A 13,338-nucleotide genomic window follows, 5' to 3' on the forward strand; every position below is an offset into this window, starting at 1 on the left:
TCCGGATCAGCAGATAAATCCTGGTGAAGCAGCACCGTCCCATCCTCTCCTCCCTCAGGTCCCAGCAAGGTCCAAAACCACCACTGAGATCCACATGGGCTTATTAAGAAGTAAAACTGAAGTTTATTTGCCATTTCCCCTTGAAGTCTTACATTTTATTTCAGTTATAAGCAGAGCTGTCCTCTGTGTAGTTACACTGGGACGGTTGCTGAGCCGGTCCACATACTGAGGAGTTCATCTGTATTATTCTGATTATGAATGATGTTGTTGTGCTTGATGTCTGCTGCATGACATTTAGCAGAGATGCAGTTGTGATTTTCTGGAACAGGATCAATAACTTCACCGACATGAAGCCGTTGTTGTACGTTTTTTATTTACTCTGTGATCCATCGACTGGGTGGAAGTAAAAACCCCAATTTTTGCAGGAAGAGCTCCGGAGACTATTTTAAAATTCACTCAAGTGTCTCTTATCCACAGAGCCCAAGGTTCCCTCTTTTGCCTTTACAGTCATGGAGCCGTTTCTGGCTGAATTTGAGGATGTTTTCTCAGTTGGAAATTTAAAAAATAGCCTCGGGCTTAAGGAGCTGAGGCATGAACGTGTGCGAGGCTCGTTTTACAAACATGTGAAGGACCGCTTCTTTTTTCAAAGTCTTCTGGAAAAAAAACTCGCTTTCAGTGCAACTTTCTTGGTTTTATAAAGTTTGGAAACAATAAGATGATGAAATGTGGACGTGTGATGTGAATCCAAGCACATAGAAACACAAACAAGCCGACACCACGGTTCTGAGCCCGGTTTGAAGACATCACAGAGCCGCTGGATACAGATGCACACCTTCAAAACTCATCAGAAAACACTGTCGGTCTGAAAACATCTTTAAATCATAGTTAGTTCAACACAAGTTTGAAGATATTTGTCCTTAAAAACAACAACAACAGGCTGTAAGTAGCTCCAGATAAAATCATGTGGAGAAGCTCAGACGTGTGTCAAAAGCAAACACAGTGAAGTCTTTCCTTTCGCTCTCTGCAGGTTTGAACTGGTCTAATCTTCCCGCTTAAACAACTTTGCTTTGGTAGTTGGAGGCGACGCCCAGAGAGCGGCGGACGAACCAGTTCTGAGCTCACCTCAGGGTTCTGAGCTCACCTCAGGGTTCGGGCCGCACACGGTGCAGCTCTGTGCAAGTAGTGACAGTTAATGAGAGTGTTTCATGCTGTGAGCTAGAAAACATGATGGAACTGTACAAATACACATTCGCTCCATTAAGAAGGACTTTAACAGTATAAACACACGGGGACCATTCACTTTACACATTTCCCTTTCATAACCCAACAGTCACTGTAATATATATATATTTATCTTTATCTTTATTATTTCTGTAAGGAAAATGGTATTATCATCATATAATAGTGACTTTTAACAATATAAGTCACTATTATATATATATATTTATTTATCTACAAATGATCACTGCTGTAAGTTAAACTGGTTTATTGTTCTGAAGCCGCAGTCGATCTTTTAAACCAACAACACTCATGAGAAGGTGGATCGAACCAGCTGTCAGCAGTCAGGATTGTCTCATGTGCTACAAGCTGCTGTTTCATAAAACCTCTTCATTATACTGCCAATAAATCCATCATCTTCCTCATGTAGCATGACGCAGCTCCTCAGGCTAACACGCTGCTATCAGGCTAACACGCTGCTATCAGGCTAACACGCTGCTATCAGGCTAAAGAAATCTGGTTTATTCCCATCAGGCTACAAGGAGGGTTTATTTGTTAATCCTGGGTCAGGTTATTATTATTAACAGTGTGGTTTAACTCTGAATAAAAGGCGTACAGTGAGTACAGAGGTGGAACCATGTTCAGTGGGCCAAAGCTTCACGGCCGGGTCTCTGTGGTTCTGTGAGTTTTACTGCAGCTTTATGTCGACTTTCACAGCGATCACGCCAAAATAAAAAACAGTGTTTAGTGGTGAAACAAGTGTGTCTGAAGAGTTAAGACTAATTGTGTTCATAATTTTCAGCAAAATCATTGCTGAAAATAATATCTGTTTTAATGTTCAAATGATCATTTAATTCCCATTTTAATGCCAAATTAAATGTTCAGGTTCTGCTGCTCTTTTAGCAGTGGAAAAAAGTGAAATCCTGTTAGTTGAGTTATTTAACCTCCATAAATTATATCTGAATTGGTCCTTTTTTTATGGTACAAACTTTTATTTTGTTGTTTTCTATTTTTTCTTTTAAACAGTAAATATAGGTTCGCCTTTATTTTGAAAATCACATTTTGACAGTTACCCCAACAAGTCCAAAAACCGGCACGTTCTCATCTAAAATCCTAATTATCTCAACATCCTTTCATTTTAAATCATCTGACAGTCAGTCATATATGTGGTTGTAGGTGTTTCCTGTACATCTGTAAACATCTGCCAGCGCCGGTGCCGGACCGCTGAACATCGGGTTTATTAATCTGAACAGGATTATTATGAACAATGTGCTCCTGGGTGCTTCTATCATGTAAGAGGTTCAACAGCTTTGTCACCATCTTGGCTGATTGATTTTTGCACATTTGCAGGTTTAGGCTCATGGATTTGTTATTGAAACTAAAACAGATCCAATCATCAACAGTCTGGTCTGTATAGTTCAGCTGTAGGTAGAACCGGGCCTCGGTCCGCTCAGAGTAACGGCAGATATACATCTATACCATGATAATGAGCTTTTTTAACTCTTGCTTACATGTGCACCAGGAGAGGAATGATGTTAGAAACAATCCTAGTAAATAAATAAGAGTCCTGTGGAGATCACAGCCTATGAGACCTATTAAGGCATCAGAGCAGCGCTCAGCTCATTTATGTTTTAAATGTTATTCTGAAGCTTTCTCGTCTATGATGTCATTTCCCAATAACATATAAAACTCATTTGTAATATTTAGTTTAAAAAACACAAACCCGACTAGAATCACCTCCTGCATTATATTTACAACCGGATCAGAACTGGTTTCTTGTTTCCAACATTTGTCAAAATAAAAATAGATTTTAGTTTTAAGTGGCGTTTCCCTTTAAGACGACTCCTCCTGTGCAGTCCGGCGTCTCTCAGTAGTAAACAGCTCTGACACAGTCGGTCTGTGAAGCGGGTCACACGTTGGTGATTTCGACACTCTTGAAGGTGTGCATGGGGCTGCCTTTGGTGCGGGGAACCGCCTGCACTTTGGCCTCTCTGGGCAAAGAGCCGCAGCTGCCGTGGAAGCCCAGACTTCGCTCCACCGACTGGCTGTTGGCGCGCAGCCTCAGCGGACTCTGGAACAAGACACAGGCAAGAGTCAGAGCTGGTGTCAGGACCAGAACTTCCCTTTAAAAATGACCTGCTGACCTGGAAGCAAAGCTGACGACTGAAACCACCAAACAGGAACAGCTTGATGAATCCAGCTGGGGGGTCACTGGTGTGTTTGATCAACTTTATCTCTCATGAACATGTTCCAATAAAGAAAAAAGAATAATCTGGTGTAGAGGGATTCAACCAGAATCTCAGCTGCATTTGGAGAGCTGCTCAAAACTGCTGTTATTTAACAAGTTTTGATCTTTTATTCTGAAAAAATCAATATGAGCAAATTAGTTCAACACGTGTCACTGAGTCATACCATCTCAGTCCACATATGTAAAGGATCCTTCAACGTGTCGTGTCCCACATGGACATTTCCTTACATCACCTCACCTTGTATACATACATGTACATAATCTTGTTGTTATTTTCTTTATTTGTTTTATTCCCTTCTTGCACCGTTTGGTAATTAGATTTATTTATTTCCGCTATTTCTCTCTCTCCTTACATTCATTTATATATTTTTATTTCTTGTGTGTTTTATTCCTTATTCTTATTTATCTCATTATTATTATTTCGGCGTGCACAACACATTCCACTGCGCGTTGCATCACGTATGACTGTGTTTGTGACCAATAAACAACCTTGAATCCTTGAATCATATGAAGGGGCGCCGTGCTATCAAAACGTTCTGTTCTGAAACGCATTGCGCAACAGTTTTACCACCACAACTATTTATTACTTGTTAATTGTAGTTTGAAATGGAGCTCAGTGCGAAAAAAACCCACAATAAACACAGAGAGGAATGCAGGACACTCTGCAGTCTGATGTCATGTTACATGTATGAGTCTAAAACTGACATAAATAATAATAAGTTTTATAAAATTAAACAAATCTGAAGAATAATACGTGTTGGGTGAATTGTCCACAACTAGTAAAGTATCAGAGCTTTAGTTTGTAGGATGCTTTCATTAGTGAAGCTGATCAGTGTTTGTTTCAGAAACAGTTCTTCAAGGTTGTTCTAAGAACTCTGTGTGGATCTGTGCTGCCTCAGTCGGGCTCAGAGCCCAGTTCCTCTTATCACACAAGAATTTCCTTTATGACTGTGTTTCTGTCCAGGACAGGTCCAAAGTTCCTGAACTCTTTGCACAGTAAAGCACATTTCAGTATTTATTATTACTATTTATTAATGATTGTGAAATGAAATCACACCTTTCCTGATCTTCTCATCGACACCCTCTCGTCAGCGAAGCGGTTCACAGCCACTGGGGAAGAGGAGCCGATGATCTCGCTGCACTGCTCGGCATTACTGGAAACACAGCAGACTTTTATTTATGTCCTGATCCAAGATTTATCTCATAAGAACACTGTCATATAAAACTGAACTGCAGAGGACATCTAACTCTTATTAGAACAGAATCAGTTAAGCATAGGAAGGTATCGGAGGAGTTCTGAACCCACCACAGAGGAACAGCGAGGGACTTCATCTCTTCGTACAGATGCCGATGCAGCATGTGCTTGTTGCTGGGGATCCCCAGAGCTTTGGCCATGGCGTCTGTGTCAAAGGACTGGTCCATGGCGATGACTGCACCATGAATCCCTTTACCCTGAAGATTGTCTGCAAACTCCTAAAATAAAAAGAGAGCACAGAAGATCAGTGAGGAGCATAAGTCAATGCACAGGCCTGCTAAAAATGTCTGCTCGGTCCAGAAGCTAAGTTTGAAAGCAATTACAGGCGTACCATGACGAAGCCTCTAAAAAACAGAAATGATTTAGTGTTTGTCTTTGCTTTTAGTTTGAGTTGCCGCTATAGGATACTGAACAAAATGTTCCTCGCTGTAAGTGCAGACCCAGAAAAGCCCTCGTGCTGTGTGGTCTTGGTCCTGTTTCTGTGCACGCCACAGCTTCTCTTCTGTTCCTCTGTCGGCGGTGTGAGGCAACAAAGCAGCAAGGCTGTCATTATATTTGAGGGAGTCCTGAAAACTCGTACTTTGTGGTATCTGGTTGCAGTCTGGGGTAGAAAACCCCGGTCCAGAGGGGAATACCGCCCCTGACCGCCCCACCCACCTTGAGGTCGATGTCTCTGATCCACTTCATCACCCGGTGACACGTCCAAACAATGGGGTCCCAGTTCTGGTGCTCGCATTTTGTCCGTCGCGCCTGCAGGGCCTTTAAAACACGACACACACAGAAAACAGCAGTAATGTGACGGACCAGTGAAAACACAGACAGACACCAGGGGAGGATGAGGGCCTGCTGGGTTCATGCAGCACCGGGAGCTCCTGTGTGCCTCCGGCTGCAGTGGGTAGCAACAGGAATCACATACAGCTGAGAAAACGCTGCAGAAAACATTCATCTACTGAGAAACAACCTCCAGTCTGACCTCTTTATCGAAGCCGAGCATCTGCAGGAGCTGGATGGCCAGGAGCAGACTGGTCTGGTGGAACTGGTCGCCGATGTTGAGGTGGCGCTCCAGGTCTCTGCGGCTCAGAGAGTTCAGCACCCGTCCATCTACGAGGTGGCTTTGGAAGGTTTGGGAGTACTGAGGCAGCCCCACGTCGCTCAGCCACGACGTGGAGACCCAGTGATGGTCCAGCTCAGACGCTTTGGACAGTCTGGAGGATGATCAGAGTTTAATCAGCACTGGTGGAAGAACTAATGCACCACAGTACATGGAAAGGTGCAGCTTCCACAAGTGTTATCGGACATGTGTGAGGTGGAAAATGTGAAGAATAACTGAAGAAAAATGACACCTATGAGTGTCACAGTGATGAATTATGTTATTGATGCTGCTCTTATGACAGGCAGGATTTTACTGTTGCAGGCCGTCGAGAGCCTAATTAGCCTCATGTGAACACATGCACGCTGTTTTCTGAGGTGTTTTCTATTTACATTTTAATCTGTAAAGTCAATGAAGCTGCCAGATTTTGTAAATGCAGTTCACTGATATGACAATGTTTTCCTCTACATCATGGTGGAGGATGAAGGAGCATAAAGTCCAACACAAGTACCAGAGTTTTGTACTATTTAGATCCTACTATTAATAGAATACGGTTATTTTCAGTGTTCTGTCGGCTCTACTCACCCCTGGTCTCCTTCAGCTCTCCTGTAATCCTCGATGGCCAGCCTTACTTTCCTGCGATGGATCGGGTTGCTGATGCCCAGACCCAGCTCCAGATCCTCATCTGTCAGGCCCAGCAGCACCTGAAGAGCACCAATCCAGTTCTTTGTCAAACAGAAACAGCACCTGAGCCAGCCCATCTGCTCACATCGTACGCCACTTGCAAAAAAAAGCAAACAAACAGCAAAAGAGCGGCGGTCACCCGAGGCGTACCTTCCCGCTTTTGACGTTTTCAGAGCAGGCTCGGATGTACATGGGCATTCCCATGACAACCTCCAGCCAGGCCTGGACCGCACCTGCCCTCCACTGTGACATGCATGTGCTTCGAGTGAGCTCCGCCTGCTGGAGGCGGTCCAGCTGCTCCTCTCCATCAGACAGGCTTTGCTGTGTGAGGCTGTCAGAGTCTGGATTGGTCAGGAGACGTTATGGTGTGGCATACAGGAAGAGGTTCAGGGTCAGAGGGAAATCAAAGAAATGACTCATCTGGAGACAATCTGACAGCAGATTAGAGGAAAAATCCGCCTCAGCGTGTAACAATACACAGTAAGGATGCTACGCTAAAGTATAGAAGTCTTGTTTCAGAAATGTGCTTTTCTCACTTTTCCTTTGCATGGTGAGGCCAGTCAGGCCACTAGATGGTGCCAGAATGTTTTACTGGAAATACTCCTTCACTGTCTTTGAGTGAATTGTATTCAGACAGCTAACAAGATGTATTTTTATAAAACAGGTGAAACTACATGGCTGAGTGCATCTAAATCTGTCGCCGTTCTGAGACTCCAACGTTTAGTAAAGGCGTTAAAACACTATCTGATGGTTATGAGGGGACTTCAGACCATTAGGATAATGTATTAGAGACACAGGGATTATTCATAAAACGTCATGCTTCTACCCATGAAGCGCTCATTTCAAAGACAGGAAACACTGATCGAGACTGAACCGACGAATCCAGGATGAGCTCTGCCTGTTGCTGATTCGTCTCCACATGCCGACAGAAATGCTGCATGCAACGTCCACCGTCTCTCCAACGGGAGCTCTCATAAAAAACAATGACACAAACTGGTCTCTTCCAATGGACATGAGTGATATGAATAATCCCCAGAGTGCAGAAACAGACAGCTGGTAATCACAGATGAGGAGTTACTCACTGGCAGGAGAGAGTTGCCATTAGAAATGGCAGGAGGAGAGGGAGAGACATGTTAGACTGGGACACAAGAACAAGATTACTCATGGAACAGAAAACTACCACATAGGATGTGTTCAGTTACTAGTTTTATTTTTAAAATAAGATTTCATTTCAATTATATGTCATTTTGAAAATTGCTAAAGCCTCCTCGACATCTGGCTGCAACAGCTGCAGCAGATAAATATTTGAAGTAACCTCTGGTTTGTCTCATTTTTTTTCTTTTTTTAAATAAAATACTTCAATAGATTTACTCTTTTATGCAACATTTCCTAAATTACAAAGCATTTAACAGATTTATTAGAGCCACATTTGCAAGAAATGAGGAGGGATTTCTACAAAACGAAAACAGCAAAAATAAAATAAAACAACCAAACAAAAATAAAAAATCCAAAAGGGGAGAAGTGGGAGGACCATGCATTCATAATGCAAGGAAAGGTAACTGGGTAACGGGAACGGAGGGGGGGCAGCATAAAGCAACACAGGATCGTGGAGATTATTAATTTGATTGGCAATGAATGAATGTCTAATCAGAGCAACACAGAGGGAGCATGCATGTGTTGAATGCACATTCCTTCGTGTGGTATTGGCACATGTTAGACAGCTCTCAGTGAGGAGTGGCAGAAGCAGTGCTACCAGGCTAGCGCTAACAGTGACAGAATGATGCGGCCGTTATTCAGGGATGCGTGTTAAACCTTTGGCACTTGCACATGTGTTTGACAGCAGGCGAGAGGCGTGCCGTGATCTGCACCACTGCTCGTCTTTTGGTCGCGTATTCAGATCTGTGAAATTGCGTTTTCTCTGGACGGCTGACTCTAGAACCCACGTCGGCCAGCCGGTAATTACAGTAACTGAGAACATTATTTTAAAAGGAAACCTCGCTCCCTGCTGCCCACAGCGTCGTAAATACATCTGACTGTGAGGCAGCATGTATACGAATGTAATGACCATCCTGGAGCAGCAGAACCTCTCAGAAAGTTTTTCCAATTCGATTTGAAGCAACAGTTTTAAACTCCAATCAAAGTTTGTTTGTTTTTCAAGTCAATCAGGTCATATCTCCTCTTTCATCGTGAGAAATGGGCCCGAAAGACCAGGAATAAGAACAAAAGGTAGAAATCAATGTTGCGAAGCGTGATCAAAGCAACTGGAACAAAAACCAAATGACATTTACAGTAAAACACTAGTTTCACAATAGCTCCTATGTACATATGAACAGCAGTCCTTCAAGTCTCCAGTTATAAAAAAAACATAAAACATTAAGACATTTAGAAGATAATACAGCATAAACATGTCTACACATAGTAATAACCCCATATATATATATTTATATGCATGTAAACATATATACATATGCATACATGTACAACTATAAATATATATCTAATTTACAAACATACAATCTGAGGGGAGTGTTCTGTACATTTATGGGGATAGCAGTCTCTGTGAGGGCTTCTCATGTAAATCCACCTCCCCTCCTCCCTCCACACAAACCCACAAACAGAACAGTCTTCACACACAGTTAAAGCCAGGTGGGTATCCACACACACACACACACACACACACACACACACACGCTCAGCATCACCAGTCGGCATCCTCCTCTATGTAATAATCAGGGGTGGCTGTACCATCAAACAAGCCGGGCTCCAGTGACTTGCGCTGCTTTCCCCGAGCGAACACCCGCGACAGGGATCCCAGAGTCATCTTCTCCTTCTTCTTCTTACGCTTCTGGTCCTCCAGGTCCTCCATAGACTGGACGGGCAGAGCAGACAGCGAGCTCGGGTTAAAGAAATACTGCACACTTTGTGAAGCTTTTCTGTTAGAGGAGAGGACTGCTGCTCTCGTGTCTGTACGGTAAATATGAAGCTGCATGAACATCCTGCAACAGCTGGTACTGGTTCTGTTTAACCCACTGGAAACCTCTAAAGCTCCCCAGCTGATGAGATGTGTCCTGGTTGTTTAATCACAGCTAAAAAAAGCCTCAAAATGGTGTTTTATGGGTTTGTGTTCGATGCCTTTGTGCGGTGACTTTACTTTACCTTTAAGTTTTTCATCAGATTAAAACAACGACAATTCAGATACGTTTAGAGGTGCTGCTGGATGGATTTTATCACCGGACGATGGAGCCGTGGCTCTACTTTCTGTTACGTTCAATCCTTCCTCATCCTACAGTCGTCCTCACATGTATTCACAGCCTCCCATTAAAGAAGGAAAAAACAGCTTCAGTCACTGAAATAAGTCGAAATTGACAAAAGTAATAATAAATAAAAATTTAATGAACATCAAGACGTTGCTTTTGAATTGTGGTTCAACAGAAATATTCAACAAAAACCAGCATGATGGGACCCGTGAACTACTATCTAGCTGAACAACCCTCTGAGCCAATCACTGCCATCAGGTGTTTCCTGTAGCTCTCAGTCAGACTTGTGCACCTGTTGACAGGTATTTTAATCCACTGCTCATCAGCAAAGGACTCTCATTGGTCCATTTTTTGTTTTTTAAAATTATTCTTTTCAACCACAATTCAAAAGCAACGTCTTATTTCACTAAATTATAATTTAGCAAATTTTTATTTATTATTACTTTTTCCAGTTTCTGTTTATTTGAGTGACTGTTGTGACTTTTGCCTTTTCTTTAATGTGAGGTGATGAGTAAATCTGAGGATGACTGTAGCGAGGTAACTACAGACTCCAAGATCCTGCATTTTCAGTCCAGCTGAGCTCATCCTTGGTGCCTCCATCCCAGGCAGTTCCTGGAAGGCGTCCCTCGTGGGGCAGATGATACCGCATCAGGCTGTACAATAGCTTCTTCCTTCACATCTCCGTTACATCCACACCTGCAGCGTTTGAACTCTAAAACACCTCCACCTGCCTTGAAGTCTCCGTCCTGTTGTCTGATTTAATCTCTGAAATCTCATCCCTGTGTATCAAAGTTATGAGACGGTTTCTCCATGAAAATAATCCCTTCCTGGCTCAGACGTGCAGTAACGCTACACCTGTGCTTCCTCCACAAAGGTTGGATGTGTGGAGTCTCCGCCTCTCTCTGCGGCTCGCTGCAGCTGGATGATGACTCAGCTCGACACTGGAAAGCCACTCCACGCTACACAAAGGCACCGCTATGAAACTGGAGAGGTTCAGCCGTACATGTTGGAACTAGAAACCCAGGAAGAACGATAGAGAACGCTGCACCCTGCAAGTCGGCAGGATTGGTGCTTTGGGTTTGTTACGTATAAAACTCTTGTTCTTGAGTCTGTCATTGATAAGCTACAGCTTCAAGGTGGAAATGCTCCTCTGAGGCATCGGCTGCTTTTTATTTAATGTCTTCCAGCATTTAAAGACACCATATGGACACGTTAACTAGATAGGAGATGGCTACCTGACGTCCTCAGATTTATTCACACCCTTCCATTAAAGAAAAGGCAAAACTCACAACAGTCACTCAAATAACTAGAAACTGAAAAAAGTAAGAATAAATAAAAATTTGCTAAATTATAATTTAGTGAAATAAGACCTTGCTTTTGAATTGTGGTTGGAAAGAATAATTTAAAAAAATAAAAAAAAACAGTCCTGGACAAAGTAAATATTAGTGTACGGGTCCCATCATGCTTGTTTTTTTTTTTTTGTTTGTTTGTTTTTTATATTTCTGTTGAAGCACAATTCAGAAGCAACGTCATGACTTTCATTAAATGTTTATTTATTATTACTTTTGTCAATTTTAACTCATCTCAGTAACTGCAGCTGTTGTTTCCTTCTATAGTGGGAGGCTATGAATAAATATGAGGACGACTGTATAGAGATGTGTTTACATAAATGCACTTTTGCATTTTGTTCGATCCTCCATGTTGAGTAAATCTGATTTTCTACAACGGTCCTGTTTAGTTGCACTACATGTTGTTTGCGGTTCTGTCTGCAGCTTCCTCCACCTGAGAACTTCATACATGAGATGAATCTGCTGGTTCTGGTTCCAGTCCTGCACCAGACCAACCAGCTGCAGCTTCATATTTACAGCAGAAACACGAGCGCTGTCAGTCCTCTCATTAAACCAGACAGGAAACAGAACTCTGAAAATACCTCCACCACCAGCAGAACCCAACAAGCACTCAGGACAGAGGAGCAGACAGGAGAGGATGGAGGAGGAGGGGAGGGAACCACCAACAGGAGGTGGTGGAGGTGTGGTGGAGGTGTGATGGAGGTGTGATGGAGGTGTGATGGGGGGGTGGTGGAGGTGTGGTGGGGGGCGGGCCGGGCAGCTCTTACATTGCAGAGGGAGTGGGTCCGGTGGCGAGGTGAGTTGATGTCACTGGGCGTGGACGAGCGGTCGCCGTCCGCCGCAGAGGCGTCAGAGATCACAGAGGGCTGACGAGAGTGGCAGGGGCTGATCCTGACCACGGCTGAAGGTGTCACACACACACACACACACACACACACATGTTGAAAATCCCCTCAGTTAGACAGAGAAACCTCCAGGAGAACCCTCTGTTAGTACCCCACGAAGCAGCACCAAGCGATAAGGAGACGGCGAGCGGATGAGAAGGAGGAACCTACCCTGTCTGTCCGGGGCGTGTCCGTGGTACAGCGTCTGCTGGCTCTGGCGGATGGCGGCCGTGAGCGGCAGGTCGGCCTGCATCACCCACTCCTGGCTGCCGTTCACCACCGGCTCCGTGGGCATGGCCAGGGAGTGCCGCTTGGGGACGTCTTTCGTCAGAGTGGCGAGAGACTGTTTAGCCTGAAGGAGAACACATAAAGGAAACAGAAGCATTGGTGGAAGTAAAACACACAGAAACGTGTTCACAGCCTCACATTAAAGAAGATTCAAGATTCAAGAGTTTTATTGTCATATGCACAGCAAAACAGGTAGTTGTACTACACAATGAAATTCTTACTCTGTTCAATCCCCCGAAAAAGACGATACATTAAAGATGAAAGAAGGAAAATGAATCACTGGAATAAGCTGAAATTGACAAAAGTAATAATAAATAAAAAAATTGTACGAACATCGTGACATTGCTTTTGAATTGTGGTTCAACAGAAATATTTAAAAACTGAACAACCCTCTGAGCCAATCACTGCCATCAGGTGTTTCCTGTAACTCTCAGTCAGACTTGTGCACCTGTTGACAGGTGTTCTGGACCACTGCTCATCAGCAAAGGCCTCTCATTGGTCCAGGACAGCTTTTTGTTTTTTTAAATTATTCTTTTCAACCACAATTCAAAAGCAACGTCCAATTTCACTAAATTATAATTTAACAAATTTTTATTTATTATTACTTTTTTCAGTTTCTGTTTATTAGAGGGACTGTTTTTTCTTCAATGGAAGAGGATGAATACATCTGAGGACTGTACATGCATGCTACAGCTCACCTACATACGAGATCTCTACAGTTTAAGGATACTATACTGCTGTCGAGGTTTTCTTATAATAATGACAGTGAAGTGATTCTTGTGTAAACGGTTCTAGCAGGTTCTAGCGGGTTCCTCTGCGCTGGAGGCTTTCACTGATGTTCAGAAACTTTCACAAACACACCAGCAAACACTCTGTTGCACCGGATGACATGTTTCAATCCGGATCACCGCTAAAATCCTCACAAGACGATCAAATGAGTGTTAATCCACTGCTGGAAATAGACCCAAACAAACACACTGTTTACTCCTGTTTAAGGAACACTTGCACACAAATACAGCGTTTTGTTTTTTTTCTTAAAATGAGACGATTTATTTCATCAGTTTT

The 13,338-nt window shown here is 43.2% G+C and overlaps 2 protein-coding genes across 2 annotated transcripts in view; both read right to left on the reverse strand.

Moving 5' to 3' along the window:
* Positions 1 to 353: 353 nt before the first annotated feature.
* On the reverse strand, positions 354 to 5,761 carry LOC103362976 (kazrin-A-like). The gene is made up of 4 exons (XM_008289538.1): positions 5,379 to 5,761; positions 4,773 to 4,939; positions 4,524 to 4,620; positions 354 to 3,289 (listed from the first exon to the last, which is right to left on the reverse strand). Exons 1-4 carry the CDS (start codon positions 5,406 to 5,408, stop codon positions 3,128 to 3,130), a joined length of 456 nt encoding a protein of 151 aa, XP_008287760.1. The 5' UTR covers positions 5,409 to 5,761; the 3' UTR covers positions 354 to 3,127.
* Positions 5,762 to 7,684: 1,923 nt separating this feature from the next.
* LOC103362969 (kazrin-like) overlaps positions 7,685 to 13,338 on the reverse strand; it is a 65,292-nt gene continuing 59,638 nt past the window's right edge. Inside the window, exons 7-9 of the mRNA XM_008289526.1 lie at positions 12,157 to 12,337; positions 11,869 to 12,002; positions 7,685 to 9,364 (exon numbers count right to left, since the gene is read on the reverse strand). Coding sequence (XP_008287748.1) covers positions 9,194 to 9,364; positions 11,869 to 12,002; positions 12,157 to 12,337 — 486 coding nt within the window. The 3' untranslated portion in view covers positions 7,685 to 9,193. The remainder of the gene's footprint in view (positions 9,365 to 11,868; positions 12,003 to 12,156; positions 12,338 to 13,338) is intronic.

The sequence above is a fragment of the Stegastes partitus genome, unplaced genomic scaffold, assembly GCF_000690725.1.
Source record: "Stegastes partitus isolate 25-593 unplaced genomic scaffold, Stegastes_partitus-1.0.2 Scaffold14, whole genome shotgun sequence".
Lineage (NCBI taxonomy): Eukaryota > Metazoa > Chordata > Actinopteri > Pomacentridae > Stegastes > Stegastes partitus.

Bases quoted from the DNA above. Each gene is read 5' to 3' on its own strand.
- LOC103362976 (XM_008289538.1), bottom strand. From the start codon at position 5,408: ATGAAGTGGATCAGAGACATCGACCTCAAG. The intron at 4,621-4,772 runs GTGGGTTCAGAA...CTGTGTTTCCAG, and splicing joins TCCCTCGCTGTTCCTCTGTG to TAATGCCGAGCAGTGCAGCG. The intron at 3,290-4,523 runs GTGTGATTTCAT...GTCTTGTTCCAG, and splicing joins CGATGAGAAGATCAGGAAAG to AGTCCGCTGAGGCTGCGCGC.